This window comes from Halyomorpha halys, unplaced genomic scaffold (assembly GCF_000696795.3).
Source record: "Halyomorpha halys isolate HHAL.00 unplaced genomic scaffold, Hhal_1.1 Scaffold389.1, whole genome shotgun sequence".
NCBI classification, from domain to species: domain Eukaryota; kingdom Metazoa; phylum Arthropoda; class Insecta; order Hemiptera; family Pentatomidae; genus Halyomorpha; species Halyomorpha halys.
The window spans coordinates 1,017,920-1,039,171 of NW_027109532.1; the positions used below are offsets into that span (position 1 = coordinate 1,017,920).

The following is a 21,252-nucleotide window of genomic DNA, read 5'->3' on the forward strand; positions in this document are numbered from 1 at the left end:
AGAGAGAGAGAGAGAGAGAGAGAGAGAGAGAGAGAGAGAGAGAGAGAGAGAGAGCAAATAGTTGATTTCTATGTTTTGTTCCTTTTTGGCCGAATCCCTGACTTTCTCCATCATATTCAGTTACGGTCTATCATTCCTACGTATAACTTTAATATTATTATATTAAAATTGTGTTCTTTCAATTCAACTTAATCAGGAACAAAACGACTACCTATATAAACTTTTTCAAACGTAAATTTATTTCCTGGATTTTACAAATTCTCAATAAAGATCGAAGTACAACTTGCAATACCTAGAATGGGATGATCATTTTTTTATGAATATAATAGTTATAATGATTAGCTTATTATATATTATAACTATAATAAACTTAAAAACCTTATATTGTAGCGATTGTCATCAACTTGTAATATCCTAGAACAGAGGGCTTTTGGTTTGTCTCTATTCCCCAATTAATTGGCAATTACTGGACCAAACGGAAGTTCGAAATAGGAATAATTGAGTCCATATCGCAAATTATTTAATTGAATATTAATTTAATAATTTTATTTTTCATTTTCCATATATCACGGACAAATTTGTAAATTTATACAATGTTTTTATAATTAAAACTCAAAAATGCAATGCGGAGGATCATGCAAAATTAAACTTGCTTTTATTAAAGAAAGGCATACTTAATTACCTCAATTCTGAAACAAGAGATTAACTTTGCAATTTTTTTTTCAGAATAGCGGATACTTTGACGAATGTTGAATTGGACAACTTAGATGACCCAACAGATAAAATTCAGTCGAAGCTTTTTACTAAATTCATCATATCCCTTGGAAAGAGAAAAATAGAGAAAGAAAAAGGTCATTACTACAGCCTCGCTAGTTTGTTCAGATGTTTTTACTGTAAACAAATCTTACACGAGGAGCTTGGGCAATCGGTGCCATGTATACCTGATCTATTAGCAGTTGATTCCTTCGGCAACATCAGAGGGCGGCACAAGGAGTATGATTTTTAGATATTCTATCAACAATAAACCGTAAAAACAAACAAATATTATAATGATTATAGGCCTTACACTTTATAAATACCAGTAAATAACCAACCAAATATTTCTATAGTTTAGGAATCAATAGCTCATAGTACAAGAGCTCGGTGGAAAAAAGTCAGTTATTTCATCCAATTAACCAAAACTAGTATAATTAATAGTCAAAACTGATGAGTCTGTCCAATTTAGTTAGGGAGAATACAAAATGGCGGCTGTTTTAGTTAAACATTAAAGACAAATAATTTTTCATTCGCAGCTCTTCGAAACTATCAATAGCACTAGAAAGCCTAATAGAACATCCTTTAAAGTAGAGTTAATTTTCTATAATATGAGCCCTGTTTGCATTCAACTGTTCCTGAGATATAGTTTTCCAAAAAGCAGCATTTCATGAAATATATAGTGACAATAAGTGAGTAAGTAAATTTATTGTGGGGAATATTTATCTCAGGAACCATGAGATGTACAGAAGTCATGATATTTGCTATAATAATATGACAAAATTATATATATAGAAATATAAATAATTGACCGCATTAGTAAAAGTTATGAAAAAGACGGGTACACGAAAATCAAAATAGTTGACAACTATTTATTTGCTGACGTTTCGTTCCACTTTGTAGAGGTTCATGAGGGCTGTTTCAGTTGAGGTCAATTCCACACTCTCAAAGAGGTCAGTTTCGATTTTTATTTTTTTATTAATTATTTTTGTTTTCTTCTAACCGCACCTCTGACTATCTTCTTCATAAAATGTTGATTTCTAGTTGTTTAGACTAATGAACTTTTTGATTAATGAAAAACTATATCTCAGGAACCATGAGACTTACCGATGTCTGCCAGCAATCAAATTAAGGATAGTTTAATGTACTAAAGGGTTAAGACACAGTCTTATCAATTTGAAGTCTATTGGCGGTGCCGGTTCGAATCCAGCCTGGGACGTCGATTTTTTTCATTGAGTGGCGGTCCCACAAAATGAAATAGTTTTACCCCCAACTATGGGTTAGGCAGTACAGGACTCCAATGGGAGTCTTATCCGAAAAAAAATGTACTATAAAGTAGTTTATAAAGTTTATCTTCGTAGAGGTAGTAGTTTTTATGATATTTGCATGTAAATATGAATTTTGTATATGATATTTTGTCCGAACAACTAGAAATCAATTTATTTTAGCAAATATTATGTAAACTACTACTTCTGGGAAGATAAGCGTCATAAACTACTTTATACTACATGAAACTTCAATTTGAGTGCTAGGAGACATCTATACGTCTCATGCTTTCTGAGATATAGATTTTCCACTATAAATTTACTAACTACTGACTTTACAAAACATTTTTTATGAAATTTTGCTTTAAAAAAACTTTCTCTTGGGAATTATCTAACGAAACAGCTCTATTATGGCTCATATTTTAGTAAATTGTCTCTACTTCAAATGATGTTTTATAATTATTTCTAGTGTTGTAGGTAGTTTTAAGTTTAAGTGAAAAAGACAAAAATTGAAGTGTGCCCCAGCACCTTACATATTTTAAAAATTCATTTTATTTCCAATTTCTTTTTGTATTCTGCCATTCCTTAGAATGGAGCACTGCTCCAGTAAAAGGACATAATTTAAAAAATTCTAAATTGTAAATAATGTATATATGTTTATATTTGTATTAATTCAAATAAAGGGGTTTTGACTAAAAAAAGGTAGTTTTAACGATATGGAGTTCCGAATGAAAAATAATTTTTTTTTTTAACGTTGTCAAATAGCCGTAATTTTTTATTCCCCTTGCCCTATACTTGGCAGAATCACCAATTTTGACAAATAACTATACATAGTTTTAACCAAAAATTTAGGTGATCTAACTGACTTTTTTCTCTTTTTTCTTTTTTGGGCTCTTATACTATCAGAAAAAGAAAATAACACACATATGCATGACAAAGAAGGCACCTCTCAATCTATAGACAGCTTGTAACTTCAAGGCAACTTTGCACATACTCTAAAGATTAATTTTTTGTCTTATTTTTATGAACTTGTCTTTTTCTTTAGTGACGATGCGTATAATTACTAAATTTGAAAAAAAAGTGACCATTTCCACTCAAAAACATCAAATATTCTTTTATATCTTTAACTTTAAGTTAATAAACTCATTCATAAAGACCTTAACATCCCATTCGTTGCAGATTTGACCCAAAACAGATATGCGTCTTTTTATTCCAAACTCCTTAACCATCCTAACCCATTAATTCTTAATCTTTCATCCTTAACAATTCCTGATAATCCTCCGAGGCGTCTGAAAAGAAGATGGCCACGGGACCTTCTAGTTTAAATTAATGTTTGAAGTACCACCAATGGGTGGTTCCTTCCCAAGATTTTCAAGTGTATATGAAACATACTACATATTTACCTGTTGTATTATTTTGTACAGTTGTAAATTACAATAAATAAATAATAAAAAAAACAAAAAAACTTTAAGTTCTTAACAGAGCATTATATTTTATTACACTTAGCATATTATTGTTCTTTAAATTATAGTTTTTGGTTTATCTTCAGGATAATTTCATAAAGTTGTTGGCTACGGATAAATTGTGTATATGTAAGGAAGTAGTCAAAAGTGCAGAAGACAAAATTTAAGTGAGGATTTCCTAAGGGATTAAAGTTTTAATTGTATGACATATTCTACGGCAAATTTTATTGGGGTCAGTCAGTTTAATAAAATATTCTAGAATAACTAAATCTTAATTTGTTGAATTTCAAATTTGTTTTTAACTCCAAATCTAAATTTTTAAGTTCAAATTAACTTATTAATTGTATTATCATTCTAACCAAATCTTTAATGATTATAGAGTTGTCAGTTATTGAAAATAAGTGAAATAATTAAGTATTCCTTTTCCAGAGACACTAGCTGGAATCTCAATTCATACATGAAGCAGTTGAAAAGAGAGTTGAACACGTGGCAGAACGTTTATTGGAAGCTTTGGGGAACGTGCCATTATTTACAATGCGTTAAATGCAAGGTCAACTATCCAATAGTTTCATCAATGAATTGCCGATATCATCCCAACGGAGCACACTTCGGCGTACGATCAGACTCGAGTAACTTGCTCATTTCTGTAGGTGTGTTCAGTTTCAGTAGGAGTCCTCATGTATGAATAATATTAAATATCATGTTATTTACATATAATCCTTTAAGTTTACTGGATTCAATATATCCTATTTTAAAATACATTAAATTCGACATTACTATTATACAATTACTTAGTAGCTTACATCTTCACTCTATCCCTTTCTTTTTCAAAATAACGCAGGGGAAAAGAAACGAGAGGCATGTAAACCTCTTCTCCTTTAACGTTACCAGGATTCGACAGCGCATGCGTATATACAGTGTCCCACTATGCAAGCTCACCCCAATTATTTTAGTTCATCCTCTTCGATTTTTGAAAATTTGATTTGGTTTTAGCTGGTTATAACAGCGGCATGTGATCTATCTATTGAAGGTATTGCTAATTATCTAACTTCTTCTAGTTCTTCTCAAGAACTGACTGAAATTTAAAATGGAATGATGAAAGTTTGTTTATGGATTCTGACAGCAAGTGAAATTTCAAAACGAATCCATATCGGACATATTTTTTATCAGACGGCCAATAATAACCCAGTTAATGTGATTTATCACTGTATATATATCCAGTAACTACCATAATTATTAGCCTTTTAATTATATATTCATGTAATTTTTCATACCAAGCTAGATGAATTTCTCTATTATTCCACTGAAACGAAGTTCAAGGATAGAAAATTGTTAATTTACCTCTAAGAATTAAATATAATTAGTATTGTTAAATTATTTAAGGGAATTCTAAACTCTAGGAGTTTAGGTTTCTTCAACAAAGTTGTTTATATTGAGTAGTTATGCCAGAGTACTTTTACAGTTGGTTTATATAAATGTTATCATGTTTCTTTTAAATTAATGTATTTGACACGTTATGTATAATTTTGTATCTAATTTAATGCAGTGATTCTAAGGGACTTTCTATTTCAGGCAACTACGTCTGCTGTGGAGCTAAAACATACCGATTCGACGTCTTGGGTCTGCCAAACGTGAGTGTTACAAAAAAAAAATCATATTGTGTTACCAATTTAAAACATATTATAATAATGCAATACAATATTACTTTATAAATTATCCCTTAAAAAAAAAAAAGATAATTACAAAACTATAAACGTTTCACCGATTTCTGGTGTACTCAGACCTAAACTTTCTTTTCCAAAAAAGGAAGCAAATTCTCTGTGCACTATCTCTATTTGGTTAGTCTCAGGTAGACTATTGATGTGAGATGTGCTATATTGGCTATGCATTTATATCTTTCTTTTTCCTGATGATTTCTGTTGACTTTTCGTTCGCATAGTCATATCCAGTTCTGCTGCAAATTTTGTGCAAGTTAGTCTTAGTAATATTACAGCTGTAGTTCACACAGTTATTAAACAATTGTAAGTAATGTTTGTATTTATTAAACTTGATTTGTATTCTGTTCAGTTTATTGTTTAATAATTAGTTAAGGTAATTATTTTTTTCTAAAAAACAGTTTTGTTCACTGTAGAATATGCTAACAACAAAGTCACCTCATTAAAGTTGTTTTACTATTCACTAATCTTCAAGAACCTCAAAAATATATATCATTAACAGTCAAGAAAAAGGATATCTTATATATTTATATACAGATGCATAAAACACGACCTTGACTATTAAGGCATTCGTGTTATAACATCAAAATTAAGTCTGCTCAATTTGTAGTTGGGATTGTTAGATTTGTCGAGATAGGTTAATTTTTTTTTAAATTATTCTGCTAGTCCAGAAGGCCTCAACAATGCGTATTCAGTTTATAAAGGTAAGGCAGTTGACAAGGAAGATGACTAGATAGGATGAGATTAAAGAGTAACAACCTCTATATATCCCCGTCTTACCGGGTACTATTCCAATAAACACGAGGGAGGTATACAGACCTGGAGGGTAGCTAGTCGCCAGAGTCATGCGGGAAGGTGCCTTCTTCCTGCCGGGTACTATTCCGACAGAGGCGAAGGAGGTATGTAAGCCAGGAGGGTAGCTTGTAGCCGGAGCTTACGAAGGGATAGCAGGTCGAGGAGAGAGATCATGTCCTGGGTGAACAAAAAATAACAACCATTTAGAAATCAGGATCGGCTATAAACCGAAACTATCTCAAGTATAGGCTGTAGATCTGTGATCTTTTTTTCTCAAATATATACAAATACAAAATATATAGTACAAAATATAATATATAATATATATAATACATTTATTTACAATTATTCTTAATCGTGATCTTTTCTAATCAATTAGGGGTTCTTTAAGACTTTTATTTATAGGTCTAGTGCATACGGCTGTGACCGAGAAGCGGTCTTATCTTATCTGCTTGAGGTAGTTTCGTGCGTTATTTATTATTTTATCGGCATTGCTAAGTAGTATGAACGAAAATATATAATATGTAAAAATAACAATACGTTTTTATAAAAGAAAGTAATGTATAAATTTGAGAGCTTCGGTAAGCCTCGAGGTGCTGCGCTCTAGTGGATTGTAGCTGAACTTCTTGTTCCTTTCGCTACAGATTCATTAAAATCGTTTCTAATGCAAGTGTATATAGTTTTTTTTTTATTCTGTGCCTAGAAATGCACCCAACTACACGTCTGCCATTGATTTACCGCATCTTCTGCTACCGACGGTAAAGTTTCCTCAGATAATTTTTTGAGATGAACCATAGGGAAGAGGGAAATTTTGTTGTTTCTTTCGGGCACCTTTCTCGGCAAGTTGGTTTGCTCTTTCGTTACCAAACAGTCCACAATACCCCGGTGTCCGCTGAAAGGTCATATCTGTTAGTACTCCATCGAGTTTTTATTGTTTGGGGACTCTAGAATGATCATTATTTTCTGAGAATCCACAAAGATAGCAGTTTTGTTATTTTTCAGTTATTAATTTTTTCTTATGCCTGAGGTATGAGCGCTCAATTATGGGGTAGCTCAATGCTGTCTATCTAACCGGTTGCGAAATTGAAAACTCTCTGAACGTCGACTGGTTGGTTTTTTACTACTATTTGAGACACTAGAGGCTTCAAATATCTTCAAATATTCTAACAGCAGTATTTGTAAATGTTGCTGAGCTTTAGCTCAATTAAAATATCATTGGATACGAGTCTTTGTTAAAAACTGAAATTTGTCAATTACATTTAAAATGTTCAGTTTGATAGTTCATGTCAACTATTGTCATTACCAATTTCGTAAAAAGATTAACTACTATTTTTTTATAGAGTTATTAAATTCAAAAGTTTATAACTTTGTAACCATATAACCAAAATAATTCTATCGTGGGTGGCACAGCAATCCGGTATTGCTCACGGAACAGTGCCGGCCCACGAATAGTAATTTAGAAACTATGTACTCCTATATAGCAATCAATTATTCCTTAGAATGTTTATGTATTTATCATTCTTCACTTTGCAATCGCCTACTAATTTTGGTTTTCATTCTTTTTGCTATTTCTAATTCCACTGTCAATAAAAAAAAACAATTAATTTCAGGGCTGTATGGTAAAATCACATGTACCGTTGGAAAATGAAGATACTAGAAAATTAATTTCTATATTAGAAAGTAAAAGAAGAGTTATATGTGACGGTACTGAGGTACTCTGTGCACAGGAAAGAAAGCTCGAACAAGTAAAAGGTAAGCATAACTCCATAGCGTAAATCTTAATAATGGTGTTTTTTTTTGTTTTGTTTTTTACGAGGGATGGTGGAAATCTTCAAAAGACACGGATAGGCCAGTACCTATCCGTGTGTGGGATCTCCACGGTGCTATAATTTATAATTAGCCTTCTATTTTCCATGATAATTGTTTCCTAATACTCTAGAATTCAAATCATAAAGAAATATTAATAAATAAATGAAATTTCAACATTAATAATATGAATAGATTTAAGTTATTAAGTTAATAGCCGACCTTCAATATAATTTTTAAAAAATTATCCAATGATGCAAGTTGATTATTAATTGGGATCTTTTGCTTCTAAACATACTCTTTGAACTGGTATGATTTTTTTTTATATTCCCTTTGTTTTATATTTTAGATTTGTATTGCCGCTATGAAATTAGCTAACCAAAAATTCGTTGAAATTGCGAAGGCAATTATTGGCCGCAAAGGTATGCTGATTTTACATGTGGAGAAGTAAAAGTGTTGTTGGAAATAATTGCTTTAGTGACAAAACTATTTTTCATAACATTTTTGGTAAGGCAGATGGTTGATCATAATCTTTTAACAGGGGTATTCATGATGTGTTAAATGTAAAATTTCTTACCATGTTAAATGTTTTAAGTACAGGAATTGTGAGCAGCCCTATAAAAAGTTATGTTAAATGCTTAAGAACTCCTAGCGGATTTTTTGATCAACTTGTTTTATAACCTTTCCTGCCAAAACTTTATGTTATTGTTTACTTCTAAGAATTGATTAATGTAATTTGTTACAACATGCCCAAAGTAAGTGAAAAGAAGTTGTGTGAAGGTTTGGCATCTGAGTGCCTTGTTGATCTGACTTGTGAGGAAGAGAATCAAGATGAGCTAAAAGACAACTGTCATTACTTTATTATTATTGTTGTCATCCATTGCTTTATTAGTTTTAAAGATATCCAAAACAATACTAACAAAATCAAAACACAAACCACGAGCAAGTAAGTTAACACAAAAAAAAGGTGACGAGCTCAGCTGGTCTGTTGCGTGACGTCATTCAAAAGAAGGAAATATTTTTCCATTTAACAGACCTAGTAATAGACTCTCAACCATGCTATATGTTATATCTTTTTAGCATGGTAAAAGAAGGAAATATTTTTCCATTTAACATGTTAATAAACTAAAGATCATGAATACCTACCCCTTACCTCTCACACTACACACACGGTACACCTTTCATCTAAACTTAAACCTCAGGTTCTTCTGCCTTAACTAACTTATTCTTCTTGAGAAAGAATGCAAGAAAAACATTTATCCCCCAACCCTTAATGAGCTATTTCTAAGTCAGACTTCGATCCAAGGTATTGTAGTGAAGGATTATACATCCTATCGATTTTTTATAACATGGCGTTTAACAATACAGCAAATTGGTCCAGAAGAATCTAGCTAACTTTTAGCAATATTCTGTAATCCAACAATTAAATTGTTCGAATACACAAGATTCCAATATGAATTCATACCTACAAAACCTTGGCACTTAGTTACTTCAAGTAATTAATGACAACTTTTTTTTTCAAAAAACAGTTTTGTCGTTATATGTATGATGGAAGATTGCTGATTTACGGTGTGTATCAATAAATGGAATATAGTCGGGGTGCGATCAAATCAAACTCAAATAGTAAAATTATGTACTATTTGTTGTTATATTTATTGTATGTAAGCATATATTTTTGGTATGATTATTACATTTTATTTTATTTTCAGAAATGTATGGGACCATGGTTGGGTGTAGTTCTACATGGAGGCCACTGTCTCGAGGGAATTATATTGATAAAGTATACTCTTTTAATGATATTTTAAGTGCAATGGACGAACGGGAGTCCGATGGTGGTAAGTAATTTATTTTATTTTTTTTTTGTAATAACTACTTATTTATTTTCTGCCGATATTTTGACCTACATTGTAGGTCTTCATTAAGACTGTTAGGTCCTCAATAACAGTTAAAGAATTGAAGTAATCAACATATTACTTTTTGTATATAGTATTGTATATTATTTTTTTTTTTTTTATTTGATAGATTTATTTATTGATAGATATTACAATCTGCCACACAGTAGTGGGCAATAGGTAATATTGATGAATGATCTCATAAGCAATTTATAGAAATAATATTAAATTTCCAATTATGGATATAAATTACCACCAATAACGGAAATTTAATAGAAATATTTAAACTTTTTAATAGTTGTCAGCTGAGCCAGAACTAGATTTTTTCTTTTCTAGTTGACTTAGCACAAACTAGTCTATGATTGTATGGTATAACATAATTCAGCTAATTATTTAAAAATATGTTGATGGTAAATCCGGTTATTAATATTTCCAATAAATTTCACGATAACAGTTCTACATAATTTTAATTTTTAGAATTGATGTAAAGCTGTCATGGTAGAATGTTTATTTTTAAGAATAAATAGGTAACTGTTTTAAAATAATTTTTATTTAAAAGGATTACTCCATGAAAAAAATTGAACAGCTCTTAAATAAAAATTTCTCTTGGAATGCATCTTAGTCTATATCTTTCCACTATAATTTGTCTCCTATTTGGTGCATTTCCTAATGAATCAGGGTCTCATTATATGTGTTCGGAGATACAGAAGATGAAAATGCTATTTTTTTAAAATCGCACAAATAAGTGTCTTTTATTTTAGCTTTTCGGATTTCTAATACATAAGGGTCCTTTATTGTGTTTTCGGAAGTGAAAAAACTGAAAATGCTATCGAATTTAAAATCAGGCGCCCTTTTGTCAATTTACTTTAAGTTTTCGGATTTCTAGTATATTAGGGTCCTCTATAAGTTCTCGAAAGCGCGGAAAATGAAATTGCTATCGATTTTATGATTGCGCACTCGTATATCGATATATTTGAACGCTTCGGATTTCCAACATATTAGGGTCAGTTATATGTCTATTTTAATTTTTTTTTTAAATTCAATAGTCAAGGTAAATAGCTATAAAGATATATATTTCTAGGTTCAATAAATAAAAATTAAAAGATGACACCAAAAAGTTTGAAATATAAAAATTTTGATGAAATTCTTATTTTTATTTTGCAAAAATAAAAATGAATGAGTAACTCTTTTGAAATATAAATTATTAGTTATTTTCAGTCACATCAAAATAAATGGCCGATGTGAACACATAATAAGAAAAAAAAATGTTAGTACACACACATCATTCAAACAAGATAAACGTTTTGTTAGGGTCCAACAAAACGTTTATCTTATTTGATAATATTCTAAATATTGAATATGAATAGAGAGTATTTCCAATAGTAATTTATGCAAGAAAAATATTTTTTTTTTACTTTTGTTTATTAAATGAAATTTACAACTGGAATATTAAAACTACAGCTATAATACACACCATGGTGTCTTATTTTCTTTCATAATCAGACTGGTGAAAAGATTTCCTCAGTTCAGAGTTGTAACTTTACAACACTAAAATGTATTCACCTATGAAAATTTGAATGGGACAGACTTTTCATATCTAAATTTAAGTTTTAAGTTTTTTTTTAATCTTTATTTCATAATTACTGAAATATTAACAATGAGCGAATGTAAATAAACTTCATTAGTCTATTGAACAACTTTGTTGTTCATATAAAATGGAGAGCAGGTATTGAGAAAATTTGATATGCTAAGTTTTCTCGTAATCAAATTTTACTTTCCTTGGTCTGAAATATTCCTGTTAAGCTGTACTATACCAAATGCAATGAAGCCTTATAAATGATATGTTCAATTGGAATTGCTGGATTATTAGGGTAAGTTGCAATTATTGTGTTAAAGAAACCTAATCCCTCCCGAACAGAAATGAAAGAAGTACTAAGAAGTGTTCCTTGATTCTGTGTAGTTGCTTGGGAGAGAGGAGTGAATGAAATCAAACAAGGTTTTCGGACAGTATTTGTTTTCCATTCATTTAGAAATAAGTGATTAAAAGCAAACAGAAGTAGATGGATTGGTTTAAGGATGGGTTTTGTAATCTTTATTAGGTTCTGGAATCATCAGTATGTGGGTAAATTTCCACTGTCATGTAAAATATTTCTTATCCTCAAAATGGCGTTGATGATTTTAGGTAAGAAAGCTATAGCTTTGCTGGGTGTACAATGTGCTGAACTTAATCAGTAGTGATCAAGACAGGCCCAGGCGCTGTCTCTTTGGGTATAAAGAACCTCAGATGGATCAAAAGCAATTGGTGGAAGTGAAAATGAGAAAGGAGGATCCATCATGTCCTCTACATAATTTTAATGTTTATTGTCTAGGTAGTCAGTATGTCTTATGAAAACAGTCAATATATGAAAGGCAGCAATTTCAGATTTTTTTTTTAAATTTTAGTGTTTGTCAGTATATTATACTGATGATAAATTTGAATAATTTTAAATAGATATTGACTATGATGCAAACTGTACAAGATCAACATTAGAAGATATAGATAATGGCAGTTCAGAGAGTGAATTCAATGACATTGCTAGTATTGGAGATGGTGAGGATTCGGATGGTTCATCGTCTTCTAAAAAATATTCTCCCCAGAACAAAAGGTATAATAATAGTAATCAGAAATGAACTATGCTTTTCAAAGAAAGATACTAATTTATCTTTTTTTTTAGTGATAATAATACTAAATTGTGGACTATGCATCGGTCCATAAGATTCAATCAGGACAACCAAAGAGATAGAGAAGAGAAGATTATTAAATGTATTATTAATAAGCTGAACCGTTCCAAAAATGACAGTGAATTTGATATATTTTTAGCAAACAATGGTTATGATCCATACCATACCTCAGACGGTAAATTTTTGATTAAAATTATGGCAAAATTTGTACAATAAATTACACAGAAAAAATTAATTTATCATTTTACATTGAAATAAAAATTTAACATTTTCTTCAAGGTGGGGTCTATGCATTTCTGGAAGAAGAATGGAGAGAAGAATCAGTACAACAAGAAATGAGCAACCCATGTTTTACACCATCAAGATCTCCTAAACCAAGAACTTCAAAATACACATATAGCCAATGAAATGGAGTTCACAGTGTAATCAATAAGTTGCCAAATTGTAATGTGTTCAAGAATTATTTATGATAATTAGAAATCAATTTTTAAAAAATTTAATATATAATTTTTAGATATTATTTTGTAAACAATTAAATGTGTAAAAAACCTTAGCATTGTTCATTCCTTAACAAATATAACTAGAACATTCCTTATCCTACAGTCAAATAGAAACCTCAAGGTATATTCTGACAACACAAACAATACTGGTACTTAATAATATAGGTACACAAATGTTTTTAAGCAGATTGCTGCACCGATTATTTTATCATAAAGGTCTTGAAAAATACAAATCCTATCTTGAAATTTTTTCTCAGCACAATAACTGTATAATTATTCAATTGATCCAAGAAAATTGTATCTTCAATAGTTTATCATATTTGGTCCAACCTACCTTTTATTTATGTTTCTTTAAATCACAAAATATAGGAATTTGATGTTAATAACCTATAGTCTGTTTTGGACATAAAAAACTAAACATTATCGAAACACCAAAATTTAAAACACTAACAATATAACCAAAAATTAAAATTTTCAAAGTAATAACTATATTATCAGATGAAACAGGATTCAAATAAACCCCTTGATATAAAGATGAAAGGACTATTTCTAGGTATGCTAAAAAGAAAAAAATTGTAACGAGCCCTCTCCAGGCATGTGAGCTGCAGTAGTAACCCTCTTCAGAAACATTTGGAGAAAATTGTACGAGATAGCAAATGGTTTTTGAACTACCAAAATCAATATCTCTTCAAAAATAAACTAACTTCAAAAACCATTGGAAAATTGATGAAATAGATATTTTTTTTTATTCACCAAATCGTACTTTGAAAATTCATTGTTTAAAGATTCTGCTCAGTATTTCTGAAAATTATTCATTTTCACATGTTTTAGTTAGGCTGATATGGTCACCTCATTTTTCTACATGTTGTTTGTATCTTACAGGAAATTCATCCCTAATTAAGAAAATGCTGGAAAAAGTTGAGATATTCAGTTACAGTAAAGAAATATGGATTTTTATAGGAAAAATTGAGGTTTTCTTAAAAAATCATGATTCAACAATGCACTGAGATAGGAAGATGGTGTTAACAGCACAGAATCACATTCTTGGTAAACTATCCATCCCTCAATTATTTCAAAATTTCAAATTTGGTAGAAAGGTGTTGTGTTACAAAATTTGCACAAAATATCATAAATTTTAAGGACTAGTTTAATAGAGCAGCTGAAAAACCTGAAATTTGATCGAATCTTGAATTTGAACCTCAATTTTCTGAAAATGATTGAGTTTAAAAAAATAAGAAAAGTTTTAGAATTTTATTTACCCCAACCAAACACTATTTATTCAAAAACCAATTGAAAAACAGCTAAGATTTCAAGTTTCAAAGATGGTAAAACATGGCTTATAAGCATTTTATGACAAAAGCAACATAACTGTTATGGCCTTACACATCTCTACCTTACTATCTACTACCTTACACATCTCAAATGGAAATGTGACTATGTCTATGTACTATGATTCTTATAGCAAACAATGGTTTCACAAAGATTACTCATTAAATTTATTATATTGACATCTCGTGGACCTTTCATCCACCAACCGCAGCCTCGAAGTTGTTCGTGGACAAGTAGTTGGGAAACATTTTTATGGTAAGGGAATATTTTCATTAATTCTATTTATTAAAAAAAATATTCACTAATACTTCAAGTTTCCTCAAACTGAGTATAGGCAAAAACTTTTAAGTCTCAGTTATACGAATATGAGGGGGTACCAAAAATTCTTCGTATAAGTGAATACGCAATACATATTATGTATGTAGAATTTTTTTCTCGTAATTAGTAGGTACATATATGTATGTTGTATGCAGTTGAAAGAAAAACAAAGTAAAGTGAAAAAAAATTTATTATTTATTATTTATTGTATAAAAATTTAATTTATCTTTAATCCGGATTTTTTAATTATTAACAAAAAAATTGTGTTATGTTTGTTTCATGTTGCTTTTGGCTGAATAAATCATTCTTTCGCATTCTGTTAAGGTGTTAGATTTCTTCTCGCTAATTTCTTTTGCATATATAAAACGTTTTACAACTTCAAATCCTTCAAGAGCTTCTGCAAAAATGGAAGAGGCAAAGGATCTTCGTCATCTGAATCGGAATCATCCGAGCTTATTATTATACATTAGGGAGTAGAATATAACATAAAGAGTCAATGGGACCGGATGTTATTCGCGAAAAAAAGTTGTTTACTGTTTCGTTTTTCACGGTATTTTTCGTTCTTTGTCTTGCCACAGAAGAAAAAAAACTGAACTGAATAAAATTTACTAATATGTACATAAAGCGGGTCCAAACTTTCCTTTGTATAACTGAATGTTTCGTACAACTAAGTTTCGTATAAATGGATAATTACATACACATAATTCAGGGGTTTTTGCAGGGGATTGAGAAATTCTTCGCATAACTGAATGTTTCGTATAAGTGAGACTTCACTGTATATTTAAAAAAATATAATAAGAAAAAGAGTTTTAAAATTGTTTTATTTAATCCATCTTATTTCAATAGAAAGATGAATACAACATAAGCCAACATTATGAACTGTGCCTTTTCATAAAGTTTACTATCGTAATGATTTATTATAATATCATAGGAGAACTAAAAATAGTTAAAGTAATTTTTTCGACTGTTTACTTATCATACTCCCATACAAAAAAATCTCGTTCAGAAAAATAAAAATAAAATCAGTAGATTGATTAAATATAACAATAATTTTATATACATCTATTAACAATCATTATTCTCGTCAACTGAGAATAAAAATTCATCGTAATAAATATAGTAACATTTTCAACTAATTTGTGAGCTTTCTCTTTACTTTCTATACCACATCTGAAAAGAATTCATCTTTTTAATTTTCTTTTGAAGTTGTAGAACGCCATAGAGGAGGGCTTCAGCTGTAGGTGGACATCCTACAAAATACAAAATTCTTAAAAGCAGGCTTTATAGTAGAAAAAAAACTTTTGTCTATAAAAGAAAATAACCTTTTATCATACACTCAAAATTCTGTTCATAAATAGGAAAAAGTGAACCTATTTATAAACAGAATTAACTACCATAAACAATAAAACAGCAAAAATGAAACAAACTTCAGGAATGAGAACAAATTGATAAAGAAATCTCAGAAATGAAAGTAAGTATTAAAATAAACGACAAAGGCCTGAGGAAATTTTTAATTTTAGAAGCATGATGTCAAAAAATAATAGGATTACTTAAAATTGTAATTTAGATGAAAATAAAATAAAAGTTCACAATTTCTATCCACCAATAAAAAAACAAAAAATTGAGATATAAAGTATCAATACTAATTAATTTATCATGTTATAATTTTCTTTTTTATGTACAAATATCAATATTTTCACAAGGTGACTTTGAAAACTTTTCATTTCATATTGGTATTAAATCTTGCCCAATACAATTATTTCACTTTTGAATTCACATATAGATGTATTACCTGGAACATAAATATCCACAGGAATTATTCTGTCACAACCACGTACAACTGAGTAAGAATAATGGTAGTATCCACCACCATTTGCACAGCTTCCCATTGATATAACCCATCTAGGTTCAGGCATCTAATAATAAATGAATAAAGTTAATAAAATGGCAACTGTGATATGAAAAAAGATGAGCAAATCATGAAAAAAATTGATAATAATAATACACTGATGTCAGAGGTTTATATAATATGAGCATTCATAATAATTACCTGATCATAAATTTTTCTTAGAGCTGGAGCCATCTTATTAGTAAGAGTTCCTGCAACAATAATAACATCAGCTTGTCTAGGTGAGGCCCTAAATACCACACCATATCGATCCATATCATATCTTGGAGCTGCTATGTGCATCATTTCAACAGCACAACAAGCTAGACCAAATGTTAGAGGCCATACAGAACCCTTTAAAAATTGGAATAAATTATTTTTTCAACGAATAAACAGTCTCTATATCAATCACAATTAACTATTTGCAAAATTTAAAACCACCACGAGATTCAGTAAAGTTACTAAAAGTGTGAAATATATACAACAATCAGAAGGTTACTGTAAATGATCAAAACCTATCAAATCAGTTTTCATTTTTTTGACAGTTGAGCTATTAAGGGACATAGTGGTCAATCACACACAATTCTTCATAAAACTAATTTTTTGTTTTGAGACAGGATTGATACTTTTTATTTAAGTAGTTACTCATTAAATAACATAAACTTTTCTAAAATAAAATTTAGAAATTTGTATAAAATCGAATAATTACATAGCTTAAAAAATATCAATGGGTACACGTTAAAGCTCACCGTTGTCACCTATGTTAGGGAACATTGTTGAACACTATTTTCGAGAGACTACACAGAAAATTTAAAAATTACTGCATATGCAGATAATTTCTCAATATATATTTGAGCAAACATTTTGAAGAACTACAAACAAACAAAATATTGTCCTGAAAAGTGCAAAAATATAATTTGATTTTGGAAAAAGAAATTCCAAAATTAGTAATAAGAATAAACAAGACAAATTTTTAGGACTTTTGTTAGACAAAAGTAAAATGGAAACACTACAAATAACGATTAGCATTAAAAATTACTTTACAGGAAGTGGCTTTTGATTTTTGTGATTTTAAACATGTTTAATATAATTGAGAATGATTGTTATTTTACATTACAAAACAAATCGATTGGTATATAATAACACGACTATGCCATAATAAGAGCACATTATTGAAATAATTTAAACCGACTGACCTAGAAAAGTGGGATAAAATATTTTTTTATATAGAAATAAAGTTGATAATAATTTTTCACATGTCAAAAAATCGTTTAAATTTTCATAGTACTCAAAACATGAAACTGTTTTGCTCAAATTTTTTGCCTTACAGGGGCCTCTGTTTTTTTATTTATCTAAAAAAATGCAATAACTTCAACATAAATAATAATAAAAAAAATTCATATGTTAGTATTTCAGAAATAAAACAGTGAAAATACAAAAAACATGTTTTTACAGTAGAAATATATATTAAAAAATTTAATCATACCTTTCTCCCCCAGTTAATTAAATCATCTAGTCTAGTAATAGCAAACTCTGCTAAGTTATTTGCTTTGGGAAATGGAGAGTAAGGCCTCTTTTCTGGTTTCTGTTCTGAAACAGTGAAAAACAAAATGTATATGATGTTTAATTTGCAAAATCAACAACTTACAAACTTTTCACATTGAAAATGACGCGAGTAATGTTAAAAAAAAATCTTTTTTTTTTTTTAAATTGAATTCATGAAGACTTTACAGGACAAGCAGTTCAAAGATAGAGCCAACTACATAAAGATATATAAAGATGACAACTGCCAATCAGTCCATTTCAACCACTTAACATATTGGTGTTACTGCAGTAAAATAAAATAGAAATATCAATTTTTGTCTAAAATATTTTTAGGTGGTTTTTTGTCTCGCTTTTGTTTTAGTTACATTCAGCATGAAAGATACTAAAGAACATGTGTGTCACCAATACCAAAACTAATCTTTCATTTAAACAAACCCACATTCATCCCCTTCTTCCTCTAAAAACATTCTTCCACCATAGGAATTTTGATGAACTCTTTTGATTCTTCAATAGACCAATTTTTCAATTTTTTACGAGATGGTTTTTTGTACTTCATTGCCTGCGATATGTGGGTGATAGTCAGTGGTCACCGTAAGTTGTTTTCCATCATAAACACATTTCAGTAACATATATTAGTTTAAATCTATATGAAGGCTTCCCATCTTCAAATTCAAGAAAGTTTTAATTTGTTTTTTTCATTTTTAAGTACCTATTTCAATAAATCATTAATAAATGACTCTATAATCCCTAGAACGAAGGATGTTCATAGTCAGTGAACATATATTTACTGCTATTTTTATAAAAGGAAATATTATTGTAAGGTTGATTCTATACAAAGGTGCTAACGTTTATAACCAAGATATCAAGGTTTTTAGATCTGTCAAATACATAAAAATAGGATCTACTATAAGGAATAAATCTGTTTAAATTCATTTGTTCTGAAATAATCTTTAAAACAATGCTGATTTACTTGATTGGACCTCAATATGAAGATAGATCAACTTTACATAAAAGTAGAAATTACACATACCTGTCGAAGGCTGAACTGCAGAGGATAGATGTTTGTTACAGATTGATAATGTTGGAGTTAATTTAAACAGCTGCTGGTTGCAGGCCACTGAAATATAGAATACAAATTTTATTATTTGATCAAATTCATCTTATGGTGACATAAGTATTTAATTAGTGAAGATATGAGATTGAAACTGATTGGTATAGAAAATCCTGTTCATACTAATGAGATGGCTCCTGACAATATTAAGAGAGAGTAAATCTCACCTAAGTAAATAGTTTACACTATAAAATTTAAAGTACAACTTAGTGTGTATATTTCAGTATCCATTTTTGTCTAAAGGAACTATTATGAATGTTAGACAAAATCATATATGGCCTAACTTGTACTTCTACATATAATATTAATTACATTGTTAAAGTTTTTTTCAAATTAATTTAACACAAATTTTATTAAATAAATAAGCACCATCCAGTCTTATTAGATTAGAGTACCATAATCTGGGTAACTGCTGATAACAATAGGAATATTCGCAAAAAACAATCAGTAATAAAACAAGTGTCAACAGTATCATCAGAATTGTTATGAACTACAGTCGAATGTCAATTAACCCAAATGGCAGTCGTTATAGACAATGGTGACATTTCCAGACACATTTGAATTCAAACTCTCATTTTTTGTAATTCTGCTGTTAACGAGTGAAGACTGATATTTAGGGGTAAAAAATACTAATGGAAGCAAGAATTCATTTGGTAAAGTACAACAAACTCTTGTTTTTGTCAGGAATCCTGAAGTATAGAAATCATAGAAAGGAAACAAAAAAAATTCTGATTGGTGTTTTAAAAGACTTTAGATACTTATCTTCATGCTAAAAATCCGTAACAACTGTTTGCAATGAAACATAAAATTTAAAAAACTGAACAGTAGTTACTTAAAGTAAGAAAGATAGGAAAAATATACGCCTCACAAAAAGGTACAAGCACCAAAGAAAAAGAATTACTTACTAATTTTCGATAAACCTCTCATGTTAATAAAGAGGAAAATCTAATTTTGCAGCTTAATAGTTGTTAAAAATACAAGTATAAAGGCCTACCCAGAACGGTTCACACAATTCGAACGGGTAACCAAAGAGACAAAAAACCTGGCTAACAGCCCATTTCAGGTAGCAATACTACTATACATCTTACCAATAAGTGTACATTGCAGAGAATAGTAACCGTTTTACTCAAAATATATGTCTGGGATACATTCGATAGGTTTTCCTTGGAATACGTTTTTACTGGATGCATCGTGAGACTTATAAAGTTAATTCAAAGTATATGAAATAATAATGTTATTGTGTCAATATCAACGTACACAATTGCAGGGTTGAGATGGTAAAACAAGATCGAGGTTGGCTAGTAGTGAGAAAAATACAAAAAATGAAGATCATGAAATAAAGCGCCGAAACTGCTGACAGGATTTCAGTCAAGAAAGAGGTAACGCTAGCGGAAGGCATCAATCTCCTGACCTAGAGGGTGAAAAGTATCAGGGGAACCAGTCTTCAAAACTTATGGGTGTAAAGAAAAGAAGGAGATAGGATATTGAAATAAAAACTCGATGAAATACCTTATGTCCTAGTAGAGGCGTCCTGGCAAAGTCCCGATGGAACTCAAAGGGAACCTGGGGCATTACCTCTACAGAGGAATCTTATATACATCACATAGTAAACTTTTGATCTCATTTACAGCACTATTCAGTTTACGTTTTCAAATATTTTCCTGTAGATGAATTTTTTTTTATGAATGTTAATGTTCTTGTTTTTTCTAGACTTCTAAAAATCTAAGCCATACGTTTAAAGCAAACCTAATTAATGTCCCGTAAAGTTGACGTTGTGTGCTTAAGTGTTAAGCATTATTAAGTGAGTGCGTACTTCAGAAAATCCGAGAAGGCGCTGCAACTGCAAAGTCGCCTTTAGTTATCAACCGTGGCATACAAGCCAGGACTTGATTTCCCCCACCATTGTGGTTTAATCAAGAGGAACTTGACATTTATTTGCTCTGTGATTAGTTCTGCCATAACGAAGACAATTGTTTTAAATCCCTAGAGCTTTAAAATGAAGTCCAAAATTTTGACGTGGTTGTGATGGAGATCTAATTTTGAATGTTGCCTGACCAACATTTGAGCGTCTATCTAATGAACGGTGGCGTCTAATTTGATTGACCGTACTATTTTCTAAATTCGATGATTTGCTTGACAATTAATTTTTGT

At 30.1% G+C, this 21,252-nt stretch overlaps 2 protein-coding genes across 2 annotated transcripts in view; one reads left to right on the plus strand and one right to left on the minus strand.

Moving 5' to 3' along the window:
- LOC106682095 (SANT and BTB domain regulator of class switch recombination) overlaps positions 1-12,996 on the plus strand; it is a 26,167-nt gene extending 13,171 nt beyond the window's left edge. Inside the window, exons 4-11 of the mRNA XM_067047723.1 lie at positions 727-993; positions 3,911-4,131; positions 5,054-5,112; positions 7,602-7,743; positions 9,507-9,632; positions 12,181-12,334; positions 12,404-12,585; positions 12,690-12,996. Of these exons, the coding sequence (XP_066903824.1) occupies positions 727-993; positions 3,911-4,131; positions 5,054-5,112; positions 7,602-7,743; positions 9,507-9,632; positions 12,181-12,334; positions 12,404-12,585; positions 12,690-12,817 (1,279 nt within the window). The 3' untranslated portion in view covers positions 12,818-12,996. The remainder of the gene's footprint in view (positions 1-726; positions 994-3,910; positions 4,132-5,053; positions 5,113-7,601; positions 7,744-9,506; positions 9,633-12,180; positions 12,335-12,403; positions 12,586-12,689) is intronic.
- A 2,365-nt stretch (positions 12,997-15,361) lies between these two features.
- LOC106682099 (NADH-quinone oxidoreductase subunit B 2) lies at positions 15,362-20,138 on the minus strand. The gene is made up of 6 exons (XM_014422774.2): positions 20,007-20,138; positions 19,021-19,107; positions 17,932-18,035; positions 16,608-16,799; positions 16,350-16,473; positions 15,362-15,807 (listed from the first exon to the last, which is right to left on the minus strand). Exons 1-6 carry the CDS (start codon positions 20,026-20,028, stop codon positions 15,710-15,712), a joined length of 627 nt encoding a protein of 208 aa, XP_014278260.1. The 5' UTR covers positions 20,029-20,138; the 3' UTR covers positions 15,362-15,709.
- Positions 20,139-21,252: the final 1,114 nt, after the last annotated feature.